Here is a 21,128-nt window from a genome sequence, read left to right on the forward strand (position 1 = left end):
TCGGAGCACCCTGTGCCCTGGCAGTGTGTCCCGCTCCCAGCCCTGGCATCCCGAGGTCCTCGCCTGGTGAGGACTTGAGTGGACAGCAGGAGGGGGTGGAGGGAGGGAGGGAGGGAGGAAGGGAGCAAACATCGTGCCCTGCAGGCTTTCTGGATGCAGAAGCCAGACTCACTGCAGAGGCAGCTGTTCTGTTCCCAGAGCTTCTGGGGTACATCCGGCTCTCAGGGGTTGCCTAGGCGGGCTCCAAGTTCCAGGATCGCGCAAGGTGGGTGCCTTCCCTTCTGGGCGCTCACAGCAGAGTCTACCTTCCCTCTGCCACCATGAGCGGCTGTTCCAAAAGATGCAAGCTTGGGTTCGTGAAATTTGCCCAGACCATCTTTAAGCTCATCACTGGGACCCTCAGCAAAGGTAGGGAGCCTGGCCTTGACCCTCGTCTTGTGTCTTAATGTGGTCTGGCTGGCCAAAGTAGCAAGTGCCTTGGTGTGGCGACTGTGGCCGTTCTGGTGTGCCGGGGTCTCAGAGGAGGGTGGGGGGAAATGGGTGGCTGGGATTCGGGGTCGCTGGCAACCTGGGCTTAGGCTCTGAGCAGGCAGGCACCGTGCCAGGGAGCTCAGCCGGCCGTAATTGCCTGGAACTTTGGAAATGGATTTGGTGGTGTGTGACTGATTGGTTACAGGCGAGCAGAGGGACAGAGCCCTTCCCAGAGCACTGGAAGCTGCTTAGCGTGACTAGAGTTTCAAGAAGTTATCCAGGGAGCGTTGTGTCTTGTTGATAAAGGAGAGATTTGATGCGGTGGGCTGGGAGTAATTCTGCAGAACAGAGACGTTTGAGGAGGCCAGCAGGAGATGGCAGCAGGACTGGGATCCACCATGCCCTGGTGAACACAGGATTCGGATTCCCATCAGCTCTGGGTCTGGTGTGCCAAGAGCTTTCTCTCACTGAGTCCCAGGGTCCTGCGTTTCTGGGGCTTTGTTCATCATTCTGCTTTCCGGGACCCCTGTCACTCTGCGGACCCTGCCTACGTCAATGTCTGCCTTCTCTACTTCTCCAAGAACTGGGGCGGCAGGGGGTTGGCAGGTTCTACTCCCTAGGCGGCCCAGAAAGGGTAGTTGTGAAGGGGCCCTGGGACCGTGTGTACACAAGTCAGCCCCAGAGGCTGAGGAGGGAAGGCTGACTTCTCAGGGCCATTCCTATCTCTGGAGCCCCCTATTACACTATGCCAGGGAGGGCGAGGCGCTCAGAGAGACTCTGGCAAACTTTCTGGAGATAACATTTAAAGAGAGAGCAGCAGCATGACGTGGTTTCACTGGCTGAAAAAAAGTCTTTAAATATTCATGCCCTCTTTCAGGAGGAAAGAGTCTTTGGGGGAGATGCATTGGAAGCAGCAGAGAGGGTATTCAGGGAAGGAGGGAAGGACACAAACCCTTGACTGGGATTTGTTTTAAATGACAAGAAGAGAAGATAAAGGCTGCCTGTGGCCAGCTCTGATGACCTGGGGCAGGTGCTCCGGGCAGGCAGGTGTGGGAGGGAGGGACTTGGTGAGGTTTGCCTCTCTCCTTTCTCGGCACCCCTGCTCTGTCCCCACTACACTCCTGAAAGAGGGCGCTGCCCCCCAGGACCCTCAGGGAGACCGACGGCCCAATGCTGAGGGTCAGGCTGTGGGCAGATTTCCTAGGGCCCCTGTAGGATGGACAGAGGTGAGGAGGAGAGAGCCAGGCTTAGAGGATGGCACAGAGTCCTCGCCGAAATTCAATCCTTCCAGACAAATGGGATTTTCTCCCCGCGTCATGGATTCCAGGATCTCAGGGGACGAGGGATGAGGGGCAGCCTCTGATTCCCAGAGGTTTCGCAAAAAGAGCTTTGACCCGGACTCAGGAAACCTAGGTCTCAACTCTGGCTTTACTCCCCATGCAAGCCGCAGCCTCTCTGAGCCTCAGTTTCCTCATCTGCAAAATGAGTCCATTACCTGCCATCTGTTTACCTCCCAGCCCTGTCGAAAGGATCCAGGGAAGCCGAGACACGGGATCCCTCTGCAGATGGCATTGCAATGAGCAGACGGGAGGGAGCCGTCAGGGACTGAGATGGACGTGGGTCTGGAGAGGGTGACCCAGGCCATGCCGTCTGCAGGACCAGGGTCAAAGGGCCTTTAATGTAGCTGACCACAGGTGAGTCTGTGCACTCCAGGCAGCACCAGAGGGAGAGAGAGATCACAGCAATAAGGGTCAGTGTGAGAAAGTGAGTCAATAAGGGAGAGAGCACGTGCAAAAGTGTGGGGGGTGGGAGGGAGAGGGAGAGAGAGAGAGAAAGTGGATAGATGGCTATTTGAATTTGAATAAGTGAGCAGGAAGATACTGTCTTCTGCATATTTGCCTACAATCATTCGCTTAACATTTATTGACTGAGCACCTACCCTGTGCCACGCTAATTGCTGGACACTGGACACACAGAGAAGATGACACAAGTCCTCCATCCAGCAATGTGCATGCTGTGGGAGCACAGGCTGAATGCACAGACCTCAGCTGAGACGAGGAGGGCAGAACCGGGCAGGTAGAAGCAGGTTGGCACTAGCAGAGAGCGGCATGGAGTGCCGGCCTCTGCAGAGAAACCAGGCAGGATGGCCCCCTCCCTCGCCTCAGAATCCCAGAGACTAAGATCTGTGGGACACAGAAAGGGCTCCACGGGACCCACACTGGGGACCTAGTGGCCACCTGGCCTTTCTCCGACCAGCCTCCTTACTGAGTTTCCTATAGCCAGGGCTCAGGGAGGCGGCCCCCAGCGGGTACCAGGGCAGGATTGTGTTTCTGCAGTCTGCAGCGAGCACCGAGTGTTTACACAGCCCTGGCTCTGTGCCAGGCACGCGCTGGGAAACTGCTGTTCTGCCCAACCCAGGTGTTTGCTAAATATTTGTTAAATAAATGACTGTAGGAGCAGAGCCAGGACTGGAGCAGGGGGAGCAAAGAAAGGTCTTTCTTATGCATAGGCCAGCCCTGGGTGACTAGATTAGACCCTAGGTGGACACATGACATTAGTTTAATGATTGTTGGGTTTGTGATTTCCCTTACTCCTTACTCATTGCACTGAGCCCTCACTTCGCAATAATCCAACGCTTAGGAGGATTTTTCTTTCTCCCTTCCAGAACTGAGGAATGTAGAGGTGCCTGCGTGGCTCAGTTAAGTGTCCGGCTCTTGATTTCGGCTCAGGTCCTGCCCTGCATCGGGCTCCATGCAGAGCCTGCTTGGGATTCTTTTCCTCCTTCTCTGTCTGCCCCTCCCCTGCTCTCTCTCTCTCTCTCTCTCTCTCTCAATAAATAGACAAACATTAAAAAAAAAGAAGAAGAACTGAGGAATGTAAAGTTTTGATAGGACCAGGTACCTGCTGCTGGTCGTGGGGACAACTCGTTATTTCTTACCTGCCTTGGAAATACCTGGAGAACAAGGAGAGCCCATGACCACCCCTCCCCATCCTTCCATTCCTGGATCACAGCCACCTGCCCCTGATTTTAGCACCCCTTTCCCACTGGTCTAAGCTAAAGGTGGCCCAGACTTTTCACAGGTGCCCTTTTCAGAGATGAACTGATCAGGTCCTCTTGCTCACACATCTCCTTGACCTTGAGCTTTTCCTTTATAGCTCTGATCACAATCTGCGATCCCCGTTCCTTTTAAAAACATGTTTGCTAAAGGCTGTCTTCCCTGCTGGACTTCAGCCCTCTGAGGGCAGGGATCACAGAGGACCCGGTGCCCAGAGCTACTTGTCATGTGCCTGGCCTGCAGTGACTGCTTCACCAATAGCATTAAACGGACGAAGCAGCAACTCAGGGCACAGACACTGGTTGAGGGTCCCCAGAAGATTTTAGACTGTGAGCTTTCTAGAAGTCACCGTTCAAGCTCCTGTCCCAGAGGCGCTCAGTAAAGGCTCTCTGTACTCTGTCCAGCAGCAGGACCTGAATCTGTGGCCAGAAGGTGAGCCTCCAGCCAGACAAATCATTCAGAACCATGCCTGAGCTTTCTCGGTATCTCAGGAAGGGCATTTAATTGTCCCCACGAGGGGAGGCTGTGCAGGGGAAGATCTGGCACACCCATCCCTGCCCCTTCAGCTCTACTTTGATTTGTTTCACATACTGAATTTCTTTGAAATTTAAAGAACAAGTTTCTCTCGCTTTAAAAAAAAAATTTGTAAACCAATTATGCAGAGGAAAGGACAATTGGTTGCCAGACTGGGACATCCTTGGGTCCCCCACACACTGGCAAGGAAGTCTCCTGCAGGGTCCTTCACCTCTCTGGCCTCAGCTACCTAATCTACAAAATGGAATCACAATGTCCTCTTTATAGGATTAAACAAGGTTGTGTATGTAAAGCTCTCTGCATATTAAGCACTCAGGAAATGTTTGTTGATGTGACTGCAGTTATTAGCTGATACTCAAGACTGTGAGCGCCTCAGGGCAGGGACTCCATCTCACTAACTGCTTGTTTCTTCAGCGCTGTCACAGACTCTCAGAGTGGCCTCTCTAGAACATTCGATTCCCCTCTCCAGAACTTGCTTTCCTAAGGCCCCACCTAGTGATTGTGCTAAGACTGACCTTTGAGACATTTCCCACACCCGATTAGCTTATTAGATTAGATGTTAATAGCATGATTCCCAGAGCTGGGCCCTCCCCTGCTCTTTGAGCAGACACCCGGCTTGAATGCCTAGTTAAGCCATGGGTGGGAACAGAAGTTGTTCAGGCTCCACTCTGGTTGGGGAGGTTTAAAAGCCCATCTCCTTCTGTACTTTGGGAACTCATCCGTCACCCCAGGCACAGATGGTGAAGCCAAAGCCAGCAGGAGGGAAGAATCCAATCCAGGAGAGCTTCTAGTTGTCCAGGCCACCCGCACGGCTGCAGGGTGGGGAGGGGGTGGGAGGGCTGACCTTGTATGATTTATCTCAAGGACAATGCCCCGGAGCCCCGACTCCCCTCTCCCACGCAGTCAGTTGTTTCTTTCTGTGCTTCAGACCTGTCAGAGACATACTGTTCTTCTTGCCTCTTCCCCTCAAGAAACTAACCTTGAACTTGGCTCTGCCTTCAGGCAGGCCCAGCTTGAGTCCCAGCTCTGTCATCTACCAGCTGTGTGAGCTTGGGTGAGGTACACAGCCTCCCTAAGCCAAGGTTCCTCACTTTTAATTGGAGATAATAACAGTACCAACAGCACAAGGTTGTTTTCTAATTCAGTGAGGATGATGCAGATGGCAGGGCAAGTGGTGACCCTGAACTTGCAGGGAGCTGAGGGTGAGTCCCTCCTTAATCTTTGGGCCCTAGGCAACTCTCTTTTCTTGCCCCAGTCCTGACCCTCAGAGTAGGTATTGCAATCACCATTTTAACACATAAGGAAATTGACCTTTAATTAAGCCAGATGGCCTAGCTGGAAGTAAGTGGCAGAGTTGGCGTTGAAACCCAGGTCCCCCTGGGGCCAAGACCAGGTGCTCCATGCCAGGGAGCTGGAGAAGACACCCCAGAGGGGATCTATCACTGGCAAAGAGTGCCCCCAGCTTCCCACCAATTTTGTAGACGGTTTGCCAAGGACTGTCATACCAGCTGGGGCCTTTTAAGGAAGCCACCCGTCTTCCAAAGGCTGGTGACAAATTCCTTAACGTGGCGTGGCCTGGGTTAAGAAATAAGCTTTATGGAGAAGAGAACACTCTGCAGGCCAAGGTCAGCAAGACATCTAGATACACACTCTTCCAACATCACCGTCACCTCTCAGGCAGTTACACTGGGGCCAGGGCACCCATGTTGAATGGGCTCCAAGTCCATGAGGGACCCTCTCCACCATGCTCCTCACATGCAAGTGTGAGGAGTGGTCATGTCAGTGTGGAAATACACAGAGTTTTAGGCACCAGACACTCTGGAATTAAGAGACTCACCGTTTACTAGAATTCTCTGGGAAAGAAACGGCCCTGACCCTGGGAACCTTGGGGCCTGTGAGATGTTACAGAGCCCTCTGTGAAAAGGAGGATACCACCTGTCCCATGAGAAGCTCAGCTTGTGTGCACTTCCCTTTGCTGGGGCAGGAGAGAGTCCCCACCATCCCAGGTCACAGCTAGCTCCTGTCCTGGCAGTACAAGCCAGCACTGGGTCATGTTAGGACAGCTCTACTCCCGGGTTCCTTCCAGGAACCTCTGAGTGCTGTCTGTGCCTTGTCATAGGCAGAGAGTTAGGTTGCTGGGGGTTCTGGTCCATGCCTTCCCCTTCAGTCACAGTCAGCCTCTGCCAGGGTAGGGAATAAGCCTGCCTGTCTTCTCATCCTTGCCCCCCTATGCCATGCCCATCATTCCCTCACCCATTTGGCTGGCCATGCGCTCTCTGGGGTCCCCTAAGTCCCATAGCAGAGGAAGGTGGGGCCTCCCCCCACCAGCCCAGGCTGTTCCTCTTTAGGGCCACCAGGCCTCTCTTCCAGATAACCCTGACAGTAGGCAGGAATAATTTGTTCAGGGCTGCTTATCCTGGCACTGCTGCACACACATCCTATTAATTTCAGGACCACGGGGAGTGGCTAGTTTGTTCCAAATTAAAAGTAGCTAGAAATGGGCCCCTTTGGCAGGGGGGAGGGACACTGTGGGCTATGATATTTAAGACAAGGGTGGAGTGGATCAAGTCATGTCTTAACTGGTCTTTGGAGACCTGGAGGTCACTTACCATGCCAGTGTGACCTTCACCGTCCCCAGTCCTCACAGGGTTACAGAATCTTCCAGGCATAGAATCCTTGAGAGCTGTTGATTCCCAAGTGTGGAGGTGGTCATGTGATGTAGCCAGGAAAGAAGGCTGCAAGATGCAGGGAAAGCCAAAGAATGGCTCTGGAGCCAGCCAGCCCTGGGTTCAAATCCTGCCACTGCCTCACAGGATAGCCTTGGACAAGGTATTTCCCATTTTGAGTCTATGTCCTCCTCTGGAAAGTGGGGCCAGTAATTCCTAGCACACAATGCTACCAGAAGACTGAACGAGATGGCGCATGTGACACGCACAGTACCTAGCACATAGCAGCTGCCTGGTAGAGGCCAGGTTCTGCCCTGTCTTCTTCTCGTGTTATGAGACCTTGCACTGGTAGCCAGGAGAAAGGAGGCATTGCTGAAAGGAGCGAGCTATGCATCAAGTCCTCTTCCAGCTCTTTTCCAGATGTGCTGCTCCTCCAAAGCCACCCCCTCACCCTGACCCCATCACTCTCGATTACAACTTCCGTAATCAAAAACTTGTCAACAGCTGAAATGATCCTTTTCATTTAGTGGTTTATGTGTTTCCTACCCAAGCCCCATGAGGACATGAGCCCTACAAAGGCTCATGTGTTGGGCTGGGCTTTCATTTTTTGAGTATCCAATGCATGTTGAATACACAGTGACTGAAAGCTTTCCCTGCCCAACAGCATCGGGCCATGTAGCTGGAGTTCCTTTTGGAGGCCTGGTCTCATCTTGCTGTTCTGAACTCTGTGCTGGAGGGCGACAGATGCGATCAATCAGAATGACCTTGATGACATGTTGGATCAGTGCAATCCAGACCAAATCCAAAGCTTTGACTCCCCTCCATCCCCGTTCTCATGTGCTCTGTGAGATTGGCCCCTTGGCAGCAGGCCCACACTGCCTGTCCACCACAGCTGACCAGTGTCCCCTCAGTGTCCATCTGTACCACAACCAGGAGGGCAGGGAGGAGGACCCAGGCTCTGAGGACCTCATGGAAGGGCAGAGGGTTGGGGAGAGGAAAGGAAGCAGAGATGAGATAACACAGGCTCCCCAGACCAGCTAGATAGAAGGGAGGCCAGGAAAAGATGTGAGGGAAGGCGTTTACCACCACCAGTTCTGCCCTCCCTGTATTCCTCACAGATCCCCAGTCTGGAAGCAGAAGAAAGCCTGCCTCCTGTTGGGGTGAGGGCAGGAAGGCCATGAACACAAAGCCAACCCTGGTTGTCTCTGGTTAAAGCCACCATATGTCCAGTCCATGTTCTTGGACCTGCAGTGAATAACAGCTTTGGAGCCAAGCCTGAGTTCAAATTCAAATCTTCACATTTGCTTACTGAACAGGTGGCTTCCTTCTCTGGGCCTCAGTTTCTTCATCTCTAAAATGAGGGAGTTTCTGACTTTGAAGTTCCCATCCAGTTTTAAAGTTTTAAGATTCGATACCAATAATCACAATTCCCATCACGGCTCCCGCTCTGGGCCTGACACCGCTCTAAGCACTGTGCATGCACCAGAATGTGTGAAGGCGGGAGCCCCAGTTAGGCCCATTTACAGATGAGAAATTTGGAGCCCCAGAAAGGGAAGGCCAGGCACTGAGTCACACACCCAGCATGGGACAGAGCTGTAAGTGGAAGTCAGGCTGTCTGTCTCCAAGTTCCGGCTTTGCCCCCCTCATTTCATGCCCTCCATTTCTAAAACTCAGATCCGGGATAGGAAAGCAATGAAGACAAAGCTGATGCCTTCCCAGTTTGGTCAAGATTTCTTTCAGAAATCAAGGTGTTAAGACTTCTGTTCTGACTGAAGCAACACAATTCTGGACAATTCCCCTGACACCCTAGTCCCCCGTCTATACTGCAAACCAACATTGGGGGCCATCTTTTCCAGGAAAACAACAGAAACTATGGGAGACCTGGACAGACAGCTCACACTACAAGCACAGGAAGGAAAAAAACAAAACAAAACAAAACAAAATAGCACCACCCTGCAAGCCTTCCTGTTCTAATGCCAGTCTGGCCAATTTCCACTTCTTGCTGGAAAGAGGTTGGTTGGAAGCAGAGGCAGAGAACTGGGCAGGAGTCAGGGAGAGAGATGTGATTCTGATGCTTGTGTCTGGAAGGCCAGGGTTAGCCTGCCCTAATTTTCTTTCCATAATCTTTTGATTAACCCTGGACCAGTTTGGGTGGCATCATTCAAACATCTTTGCTTGGCAGGCAGAGCCAAGCCCAGGCTTGCTGCTCACTATCTGCAAACATCAGCTTGGAACCAGCTGTCATTCAGAGCCTGAGACAACAGGAGACACGCTGGGCCACAGGACACACTGACATCCTTGTGCTGGTTAACCCTGCCCATGCATCATTGCAAGCCCAGAAACAGCAGCCTGTCATTCCACACTCAACAGGAATCATGTAAAAAATAATAATTTCCATAATCCCTTGAGGGCTATTTATTTGCTGGGGCTTTCTGAGGATCCCTACCTTCAGTCCAATCTTAGCTGTAAGTTACCTATGCTCACTGTTCCCAGGATAGGAGAGGATGGGAGAGGTTGAATCACTTCCCAAGGTCACAGAGCCAAGACTGTGACTGAAGATTCCAAGCAGTGCTAAAGGAACACTCTCTAGGTCAAATCTCTCAGCACTGTCACCCCCTGTTGTGGACTGAACTGTGCCACCTCCCCCAATTTATTTGTTGGAGCCCTAACCCCCAATGTTACTGTACTTGGAGGTAACACCTTAAAAGAGGTAATTAAGATTAAATGAGGTCACAGGGTGGGGTCCTGATCAGATAGGACTGGTGTCCTTTAAGAAGAAAGGCACACACAAAATGAAAGAGGACAGATTACAACCAACACTGCAGAAATACAAGCAATAATAAGAGAATATTCTGAGCAATTATATGCCAATAAATTAGGCAATCTAGAAGAAATGGACAAATTCCTAGAAACATATAAACTACTAAAACTGAAAGAGGAAGAAATAGAAAATTTGAACAGACCCATAACCAGTAAAGAAATTGAATTAGTAATCAGAAATCTCCCAAAAAACAAGAGTCCAGGGCCAGATGGCTTTCCAGGGGAATTCTACCAAACATTTAAGGAAGAGTTAACACCTATTCTTTTGAAACTGTTCCAAAATATAGAAATGGAAGGAAAACTTCCAAACTCATTCTACAAGGCCAGCATTACCTTGATTCCAAACCAAAGACCCCACTAAAAAGGAGAACATCAGACTAATTTCCCTGACAAACATGGAGGCAAAAATTCTCAACAAGATACTAGCCAACTGGATCCAACAATACACTGAAAGAATTATTTACCACAAACAAGTGGGATTTATACCTGGGATGCAGGGTTGGTCCAATATCTGCAAAACAATCAATGTGATACATCACATTAATAAAAGAAAGAATAAGAACCATATGATACTCTCAATAGATGTAGATAAAGCATTTTACAAAATACAGCATCCTTTCTTGATAAAAACCCTCAAGAAAGGAAGGATAGAAGGATCATACCCCAAGGTCATAAAAAACACATACAAAAGACCCACCACTAATATCATCCTCAATGGGGAAAAACTGAGACTTTTCCCCCTAAGGTCAGGAACACCACAGAGATGTCCACTCTTGCCACTGTTATTCAACATAGTATTGGAAGTCTTAGGCTTAGCAATCAGACAACACAAAGAAACAAAAGGCATCCAAATTGGCAAGGAAGAAGTCAAACTTTCACTCTTAGCAGACAACATGATACTCTATATGGAAAACCCAAAAGATTCCACCAAAAACTGCTAGAACTCATCCATGAATACAGCAAAGTTGCAGGGTTATAAAATCAATGTGCAGAAATCGGTTGCATTTCTATACACAAATAATGAATCAGCAGAAAGAAAAATCAAGGAATCAATTCCATTTACAATTACACCAAAACCCATAAAATACCTAAGAATAAACCTAACCAAAGAGGTGAGAACCTATACAATGAAAACTATAGAAAGCTCATGAAACAAATTGAAGACACAAAAAAATGGAAAATATTCCATGCTCATGAATTGGAAGAACAAATATTGTTAAAATGTCAATATTACCCAAACCAGTCTACATATTCAGTGCAATCCCCATCAAAATAAAACCAACATTCTTCACGGAGCTAGAAAAAACAATCCTAAAATTTGTACAGAACTAGGAAAATTCCAGACTTCAAAATGTATTAGAAAGTTCCAGACAATTCCAGACTTCAAGATGTATTACAAAGCTGTAATCATCAAGACAGTATGGTATTGGCACAAAAACAGACACACAGATCAATGGAACAGAATAGAGAACCCAGAAATGGACCTACAAATATATGGCCAACTAGCCTTTGAAAAGGCAGGAAAGAATATCCAATGGAAAAAAGACAGTCTCTTTAGCAAATGGTGTTGGGAAAACTGGACAGCAACATGCAGAAGAATGAACCTGAACCACTTTCTTACACCAGACACAAAATTAAAGTCAAAATAGATGAAAGACTTAAATGTAAGGCAGGAAGCCATCAAAACCCTAGAGGAGAAAGCAGGCAAAAACCTCTTTGACCTCGGCCACAGCAACTTCTTACTCAACACGTCTTACTCAACACATCTGAGGCAAGGGAAACAAAAGCAAAAATGACCTATTGGGACCTCATCAAGATAAAAACTTTAGCATGGTGAAAAGAACAATCAGCAAAACTAAAAGGCTGCCGATGGAATGGGAGAAGATATTTGAAAATGACATATCAGATAAAGGGTTAGTATCCAAAATCTATAAAGAACTTATCAAACTCAACACGCAAAAAACAAATAACCCAGTGAAGAAATGAGCAAAAGACGTGAATAGACATTTTTCCAAAGAAGACATCCAGACAGCCAACAAACACATGAAAAAATGCTCAACAGCACTCACCATCAAGGAAATACAGATCTAAACCGCAATGAGACATCGCTGTCAGAACGGCTAACAACTCCGGCAACGACAGATGTTGGCAAGGATGCAGAGAAAGAGGACCCCTTTTGTACTGCTGGTGAGAATGCAAACTGGTGCAGCCACTTTGGAAAACAGTATGGAGGTTCCTCAAAAAATTTAAAATAGAACTACCCTACAACCCAACAATTGCACTACTAGGTTTTTATCCAAAGGATACAGGTGTACCATTTCGAAAGGGCACATGCACCCCAATTTTTATTAGCAGCGCTATTGACAACAGCCCAAGTATGGAAAGAGCCCAAATGTCCATCGACTGATGAATGGATAAAGAAGCAGTGGTACACACACACACACACACACACACACACACACACACAATGGAGTATTACTCGGCAACCAAAAAGAATAAAATCTTGCCATTTGCAACAATGTGGCTGGAACTAGATGGTGTTATGTTAAGTGAAATCAGTCAGAGAAAGACAAATATCATATGGTTTCACTCATATGTGGAATTTAAGATACAAAACAGATGAACTTAAGGGAAGGGAAGCAAAAATAATATAAAAACAGGGAGGGGGCAAAACATAAGAGACTCTTAAATACAGAGAATAAACTCGGGGTTGCCAGAGGGGTTGTGGGTGGGGGGATGGGCTAAATAGACAAGGAGCATTAAGGAGGACACTTGCTGGGATGAGCACTGGGTGCTATATGTAGGGGATGAATCACTGAAATCTACTCTTGAAATCATTATTATACTATCTTCTAACTAACTTGCATGTAAATTAAAAAAAAAGTTAAAAAATGTATTGAATTAGAAAATCATCCTCATTAAATACGTGTGTAAATAGAAAAAAAAAAGAAAGAAAAGCATACATAGAGCAAAGGCCACCTGAGGACTCAGCAAAAACACAGTGGTTTTCTGCAAAGGACAGAGTTCTCACCAGAGAGGTCTCAACCCCGTCCGGACTTTGATCTTGGACTTCCAGCCTCCAGAACTATGAGAAAAAGATTTCTATGAAGTCACCCAGTCTGTAGTATCATGTTATGGCAACCCTAGAAAAAAAAGTAATCTACGCTCAGAGACAATTCTCTGCATAGCACCCTTTCCCATATTTTTTCTTGTAGTAAATATACACAACATAACATTTACCATTTTTACCATTTTTAGGTGTACAATTCAGTGTCATTAAGTACATTCACACTGTTGTGCAACCATCATCGCCATCCATCTCCAGAACTTTTCAGCATCCCAAACTGAAACTGTGTCCTCATTAAACACCAACTCTGCGTTCCCCCTCCCCCAGGGCTGGCAACCACCATGCCACTTTCTTTCTGTATAAATCAACCTATTCTAGGTACTGCATATTTGTCCTTTTGTGTCTGTCTTATTTCATTTAACGATGTTTTTAAGGTTCACCCATGTAGCATCAGAATTCCATTCCTTTTACAGGCTGAATAATGTTCTGTGTATGGATATACCATAATTTCTTTTATCCATTCGTCATTGCTATTCATCCACTCCCATTTTTTTAAAATACAAAAGAGATCCCATTATCCTCTTGCTCACAACTCTGCCTCCAGTGGTTTCTTGACACATCTGGGGTCAAGTGCAGACTTTCTCTGGGGCTGACAGGCTTTGCTTGGTCTTCTCTCTGCATTTCCGTCCTCCACTTCTGATCTTCTCCCTGCATTGCACCCCAGTCACACCAGCGTTGTCAGCCTCTGGACCCACACAGCTCCTGTCACCTCCACTGGACACTGGAGCTCACCTGGCTCTGTCTAGCACATCCCCTCCTGTGCAGCACTCCTTCCTCATCTTCCCCACCAACACACACACACACACACACACACACACACACACACACCAGGCACTTTCTGTCTGCTGACACCACCTTGTTTTTCCGCATAACATTCACTGCTCATGCAATGACATTACACATTGATTCACCTGCTTCCGGTCTGGTTTGCCCACTAAGAGTGGGAACGTGAGGGCAGGGACTTTTCTGGCCATCACCGCTTTCCCAGCAGTTGAGGCAGGGCCTGACACATAGCAGGACTCACTGGAAGCTGAGGGGTTGACAAGGCAGGTGAGAAGCCCAAGGCCCAGGAGAAAACCACCCAGAAAGCGGGCAGCAAAACTGGCCTTGAATCTGAGCCTCTGAATCTTTTTTTTCCCCAGAGCCTCTGCCCTGCCTTCCTGTTAAAGAGCCTGGTTCTGTATTCCACCTTCCCATGTCTGTCTGTCCATCCACACTTACCCTTTGGTAAGCCCACCAGTAATCCTGCAATAGGGCATGAGGGTTTGAGCCATTTGTGTGACTCCTTAGCACCCCCATCCTGAAAACTGTCCTTTCCTGTCACTGCAGCTATGGGCCATTTAGCTAATCTTTGATTTATTCTTCCCACGGAAAGAAGGTAGTGTTGCCACAGGGAAAGGACTGGCACTATTTTTATTTTCCAGTCTGCCCTCTGCTCCATTCGGCTAAGAGGCTCCTCTGTGGGTATGTGAAGTGACCAGTCGCCCGCAAAGGCCACTGGAGGCTACAGACAGGGCTGGCTCCTGCTGCCCCAGTGCTCTAGCCCTTGGGTATCCAGGATTTTCTGGGAACATGATTTTTGGGGTTCATCGGACTCTAAAGCCAACTATTACCCTTTGGAAGCCATTTGACCTTCAGAAGTTCCATACCTCTTTGAGTCTTGCTTTCTGCTGGAAAGTGGACACAATAATATCAGCCTTGCAGGTTTATTGAGGTCATGCACATAAGTGTTTCATGCAGTGCTGTGTCAGATAAAGAGCTCACAAATGATCACCTGTTTTTGCTTTTATGTGTTATTGCTGTTTATAAGGACTGAGGTTATGTCTCCTCTCATCAGTTGCCTAGTCAAAACCTCTTGGGTCTCAGAAAATGGCTGGTTGACTGAAATCACCCATGTGGGCCAGAAGAGAGTCCGAGACTTCTCCAACATTCTCTTCGCCTTCCCTTTCCCTATCTAGAATCTGATAGCCAGTGGCAGAGTTTTACTCTAGGCAGTTGGGACAGGAGGGCCAGCACTCCATTCAGAGAATGAGCTTAACATCCAGAGTCTTCAAAACTCATTCAGTCCAGTCCCTCCCCTGGCCCTGCCCATTCACGAGTGAGCACTCTCCCCCTGGTGAAAGATAGACGGGCGGCAGTGAAAACCGAGCCCTATATGCTTCAGAAGCCTAAAACCGGAATATTCAATGTTCATCTCTTATGGCCTGGGTCAGACTCCCCTAAGGACACCTCCACCCTGGAGGCAGGAAGTTGGGCCCCAAATCTCAAAGCTTCAAGGGCTCTGGCAGGACACTTAGCAAATGTGGTGAACTGAAGGCCGGAAACTAAACAGGACCTGCCACTGCTTGCCGGCCTGTCTCACTGGGCCCTGTGATGTAGAAGGGAAGCTGGCATGTGGCTCCCCAGCACTAACCAGTGCCTGTGCTTTGTACTTTAGACTCTGAGGTCCTCCTCAGCAAGCTGCCAAGAGCCTGGTGGTGGCCAGCATGTGAAGGGAAGATGAGGCCACTCAGGCAAGTGACCAGCATGAGGCTCTCCTAACACTCCACCCCTCAACCTCTTTGGTGTACAGGTGGGAAAACTGAGGCCAGAGCAAGGAACACCCTTGACCTAGGTACCTTGAGGCAGAGTCTGGGTGCTGGCAGCCAGGGACACAGGGATGAAGAGGTGTGACCACCCAGCAGATGGGCTCTACAAGTCTACACAGTGACTTAGGCTGAGACAGAGCAACAAGGGCCCTTGTCTCTTTAGCTGTGACCCTGCACTCTTGACCTTGTGCCTACTTCTCTAGCAGGGCCTCCCAAATCTCTCTTCCTTGCTCTGTCTTGTCTCTTAAGTTCCAGGCCTGTAGGAGACTCCCCAGCTGAATTGTGAGCTCATGGGAGACAGGGGCCATATCTTAGTTATTTAAGAATGCTCAACACTCACCCCAAGGCCTGGTACAGAGTAGGGGCTCAAAAGATGGGTGAATGAAGAAAGGAAGGAAAGAGGAAGGGAGGGAGGGAGGGAGGATAGATCATAAACCCTTCTATTTAAATGCCTTCTTCCTGTGGCCTCTACTCAACCCTTGTAAAAACAAAGCGGACCTCTGTCTCCTGATTTCTCTCTGTTTCCCTCAATATGTCCCCAGTCTTGCACCCTGAAGTTATCTTGCCAACTAAATCCTATTATCATTTCTTTCCAGTGTTTCTCCTGTCATTCTCTTTCCATCCTCAGCACAGTCCCTGAAGTCTAAACCCTCTTCATGTCTTAGCTGCAGCTGCCTGCCAACTGCATTTCTTCCCATTTCTCCCTCTCCTGTCCTCTCCAAACCAGACAGAGAGATAGTCCACCCAGCTCTTTGACCCTGGAGCCCTACATCTAGAAATCCGTTCTAAGCAGATGATCAGACATGTGCACAGAGACCATCACGCAAGAGTGTTCATCATGGTATTACATTTTAATAGTGAACAATTGGAGATAATCTAAACTTCAGTTTAAAAAAGAGTGGGTTACCAACATTTTGGTTCATCTACCTGATGGAGTAATATTACATCTTTGAAAAAGTATTTTGAGGACCACTTAAAAACAAGCAGATATTCTACTAGGTAAAAAAAAATGGGGGTACAAAACTGTATGTACAATGAGGTTCCAATCTGTGAATAGATATGTGCACAGAAAAGGGAAATAGAAAAGAAATAAACTGAAATCTTGGCATGGGTTTTAGTTGGACTTAAGGGTTATTTTTTGAAGTTCCTCCTGATACTTATCTGTATCACCTACGTTGTCTTCAATAAACATGTATATTTAATCAGACCATAAAGAAATCATTTGCTGAATAAACATCTTCAGGTTTTTAATTCTTCTCAAGACCTTCAATGAAAGTTGTGCCTTCCCTGGCACTACACCACGGCCTTCCTGTCCACGCTGGAACATGCCCTGAACTTCTAGGCCTGGATCCCACAGCCCCTGGCCTCAGCCCACTTTTGATCATGGCTCCCCGTCTACTAGCACATTCTCCTCCAGCCAGACTGGTCCCCTCATGGTTTCCAAACCAGACTTGTGCTTTACGCCCTGCCCCTGAACCTACTCTCAAATGATTCAGAAACACACACACACACACACACACACACACACAGACAAACAAAGAGAAGGAATGCAAACAGCAAAATATTGAAAACAATTTGTGAACCAAGTACATGCTCTTAGTACTAATTTTGCAACTCTTTTATAGTTGGAGATTTTTAAAATTAAAAGTGGGGGGGACATGAAGGAGCATTATAATGTGCTTCAAGGTATAGGCTTTGCTATGAAATAAGCTAAGTGGGCAGCAGTGACCTGAAGCGAGTTACTTACTTCCTAGGCCTCGGGTTCTTTTGTCGGTAAAATGAGGGTAACAAATATCATAGTGTATTTATGCCCTATAATTGCCTGGAGGATGGAATAAGTGTGTGCAAAGGGCTGGGTGAAGAGTCTGACACACCCTCAAGCATCGTGACCTATTAGTACCAGTGTTAAATATAGAAATCAGATTTTGAACAACGATGTGACCCATGATACTGTCTACCTCCCTGAGCAACTCAACCCTCGGATAACGAAGGGAAGTTCTGTGGCTCAGAAATCTTTTGCTAGCATGATTTTCTTCCTGCCTCTGGCCTGGGCCAGCCAGAGAGCAGTACGGTTCCCACTGGCATCCATACCTCCAGGTCTTGGCACAGTGTCTGGCCCAGAGGAGGAAGCCAAGAAGTGCACAAAACCCCAAATGAGGGACTTGAAGGGCTCAGGTTGTGCTTTCAAGAAAGTTCTTCTCATCATATACAAGCTGGTAATTTTGCTGATGCAGCCATTCTACTCCCAGGAGCCTTCCAGGAGATGAGGCATTACCTTGATAAATTAGCTGTGGATATAGGCGTCCTGCAGTTGGCATGGAAATACAATTTCGTTTCCAATTAAGCCTGATTTCTAGGCCAAAGTATTTGCCTGCCTCACACTTGGAGGATTATTCCAGCCAGATCTATTGTTGTCGATGGTGATAGTACTCCCAGGAAGTAGGTTTTCATGGACACTGGCCCATCGGCCATTGAGTGGTTCAACCAGTCAGGGATGTGGCCTCTGTGTGCAGGTAACATTTTTCCTCAGGAGCTAAGTTTATGCAAGTAGATTCAAGAAAGTTCAACGTAAAGACAGGCAGTCTGTTTGTGGCAGAAATTTTTAAGATGGAGTACAGATAGAAATGGGTTGAGAGGGACAGAGAGGCAAGTTGGTCCTCAGTGGTACTCGCAAGAAAGAGAAGTGGGAATTTGCTAGTAAGGAAAGGGGGCAGTAGGAAGCTCTCTGGGCTCAAACAGAGAAGAACCTGTATAATCAGAGGAAAGAGACATGTTTGTTCCAAGAGAGAATGAACATTTGAGGAGCATTTTCTCTGCGCCGGGGACAGTGCTGAGCGCTCCCCATTCAATACTGCACCGAATCATCACGAGCCATCTATAAAACAAACTATGTTATGCTCGTTTTCCAATTGAGAACATTGAGACCCAGCAAGATTCAATAAACTGCCCAGGGTCCCGGGCAATCCAGATTCAAACTCTCACTTTTGTGAGCTTTCTTCCCTACAGGTTCCCTCTCCAAAGACAAATAAAACACATAATTCAGAGCCATAAGGAGAAGGTCACACTCAGCTGAAACTTACCTCCCAAAAATGTAAAAATGAGAAAAAAGCTTTTCGAACGTGGCCCTAGAGAAAGAGTACAAATTACTGATAGCTGAGTCTACTTGGGGAAATAATCTGATGGAGAGCCAAACAACACCCACCTCTGTTTGGGTTTATTCCCGTCTTCCCCACAAGGAGTGAGGTCTGAGAACTGGGAGTGATGATCCAAGATGCTGAAGAGGCTCACACAAGGTCAGGAGCTCAGAAAGCTCTGGCTACTCAAAATCAATGAAGTTCTGGCTTGTGGCTCAGGGAATTTCAATGGAGGGTGTATAAAACAGTGTTTAAAGACACGTATGTATAAGAGGTTTCTAAGAATATGACTACTTGAGTTGTCAATAGAGTCACAGGAAAAATTACTTAAATACCAAGAAGAGTCACATGACTCTTGGTATGGCCTGATTTTTATTACTAATAGCAAGAGAGGACTCCAAAGCTCTGTATAAATAAGCATGCTGTCAACTCCTGGACAAATTCTAGAGTGGCTGAGTGGACTATTAAGCCAATGGTTTGGGAACAATTGGGAAAGAAAACAAGGATCACTGAGAGAAGTGTGGGGTCTTGAGAAAGTCATGTGAGACCAGCCTCTCTTCCATTCTGCTTTTTTTTTAAAGTTTATTTGTTTATTTTTGAGAGAGACAGAGACTGTGCTAGTGGGGGGAGATGCAGAGACAGGGCAGGGGTCGGGGGGAGAGTATCCCAAGCGGGTTCTGCACTGTCAGCATGGAGCCCAAAACCGGGCTTGAACCCATGAAACTGTGAGATCATGACCTGAGCCGAAACCAAGAGTCAGATGCTTAACCGACTGACCCACCCCGGTGCCCCCCATTCTGCTTAATAGAGTGAGCCGTGGGATTGTCGTAGCCCCAGTGTCCCTGGGTTCCCATCTAGTGTTTAATGGGCTGCGGGCTGGTGGCGGTGGAGTCAGACAGATTGTAGCTGACCGCATGGCCCCTGTCTGTCTCAGTAATGCCCATATCAGAAGCTTTGCAGGGCCTTTTTGGACACATACTCAGCCTACATCTGTTCACCCTTGAGGGATGTGACTCCAGGGAGCCAGCTGAAAGCCTGGGCTCTGTGAGAAGGCATATGGAAGCATCCAACAGATTCCCAGTACTGACTGTGCTCTGCTCGGCATTCTCCGTTTGTTATATGGAGCACAGGCTGCAGGGCAGGAATCACAGAGCTTTGAGAGTAAGGTCTGAAGCCATACTGTCCAGGTTTGAATCCCAGCTCTGCATTTTGCTAACTTCTGATCTGTGACAGGCTAAATTCCTCCTCTGTGCCTCGGTTGCCTCATTTAGGATGTGAAGATAGCAATAGTAAACTAAAGAATATTGCTAGGATTATATGAGCTATACATGTAAAAGCTAGGTAACAAGGCCCTGTTTTTAGTTTGTGTGTATCAGGAAAGAGGGAGCTTGGTAAGGGGTGATGGAGATTATAAGAGATTAAAGACTGCAACTGAGGGAGAAGATGCAGCCTTTGGATAAATCCCCAACTCTGTCCACCCGTCAGCTGGAAGTTGTTGGCTTTGCATCCATATCCATCCCTTCCCCATCTCCCAAATCCTTTAAGGAAGTTGGCTGAGGATCAACTGTTTTATGTGAGTGGGAAGGGAGAGTCATGGAAATCTAGGAAGCAGCTGAACATCTTAATATTATTGCGAACATTTTTGACCTTGCAAGCCTCCTCTGTGAGAAACACTACACTACACTGGGGTGAATTTCTCCCTGTCTTTCTGATCTTGCTTTGATCTTCCTCTTGTCCCTCCATGTGAAAAGGCAGCCACTGGTGAGGTACAGGATAGTTACACTTTGTTCAAACAGTATACTCCCAAACATTTCATATAATTCAAAATTCCCTAAATGCAACTCTACCCCAAAAGACAGGAGATAACGTTTACGCACCAGCCTGTACTGTCAATTAGCAATAGAATGACTGCAGTTTACAATCCACTCACTTGAAAAACGAGCTTTAAAATTAGGAGAAATTCCGGATACACTGTTGATGGAGTGGGTCTGGAATCATTTCAATAATTCACAGAAAGATTTTATCAATATTTGAGATTGCACTGTTTTAAATTTGCGTAAGTTAGGTTCCTTCCTTTTTCTTCGCTGTGAAAAAGGAAGACCTCAGTAATGGTGGGGAAGACTGGCAAGGATGGAAAAGCTCCTGGAAGGCAGGCACTGGGTCTGATTGATCTCTGCCCTCCCCATCCCCTGTCTCTGATCCCTACCACATGGGCTGATTCCCAGGGGAGGGGCATAGGGGAGCAAGCCAGGTGCACCTCTCCAGGTGTGAGTCACTGGCCCATGAGATGAAAAGCAAAAAACGGTGGAAACACAAGATGCTCATTAGCAGTGATTTATTAAGAACTGATGAGGGCTTTCTGCTCCTAGGCAGCTATTATCCCAAAAAACATTTTTCCTCAGTGTCTAACTTATCATGCTCAAATGCCCACTATTTCACGCTCATCCTGTACATGGAGTTCTGTGAGCAGCAGGCAGATATAATCCAGTCTTATCGACAGGAGGAGGGCATGTGTCCCAAGCCAATGAAGGTCACCATTAATGATGCATGGGGCACTGGGGGCTGGGCATTTTTCTAGAGGTACATGGCCTTTCCCCTTGCAGGGGCTGTTTGAGTTTCTATGTATCTTAGCCCCAAATGCAGATGCATGAAAACCATGTGTGAAGGAGTCCCTTTAAGCGAGACTTATGGTGGGGACTTTTTCTTATTATTATTTATATCAAACTTAAATT

General features: G+C 47.6%; 1 protein-coding gene across 1 annotated transcript in view; it reads left to right on the forward strand.

Moving 5' to 3' along the window:
• Positions 1-271: 271 nt before the first annotated feature.
• Positions 272-21,128, forward strand: part of KCNIP1 (potassium voltage-gated channel interacting protein 1) — a 341,949-nt gene continuing 321,092 nt past the window's right edge. Inside the window, exon 1 of the mRNA XM_019450272.2 lies at positions 272-408. Coding sequence (XP_019305817.1) covers positions 321-408 — 88 coding nt within the window. The 5' untranslated portion in view covers positions 272-320. The remainder of the gene's footprint in view (positions 409-21,128) is intronic.

The sequence above is a fragment of the Panthera pardus genome, unplaced genomic scaffold (genome assembly GCF_024362965.1).
Source record: "Panthera pardus isolate Hobbes unplaced genomic scaffold, ASM2436296v1 HiC_scaffold_2, whole genome shotgun sequence".
Taxonomy (NCBI): domain Eukaryota; kingdom Metazoa; phylum Chordata; class Mammalia; order Carnivora; family Felidae; genus Panthera; species Panthera pardus.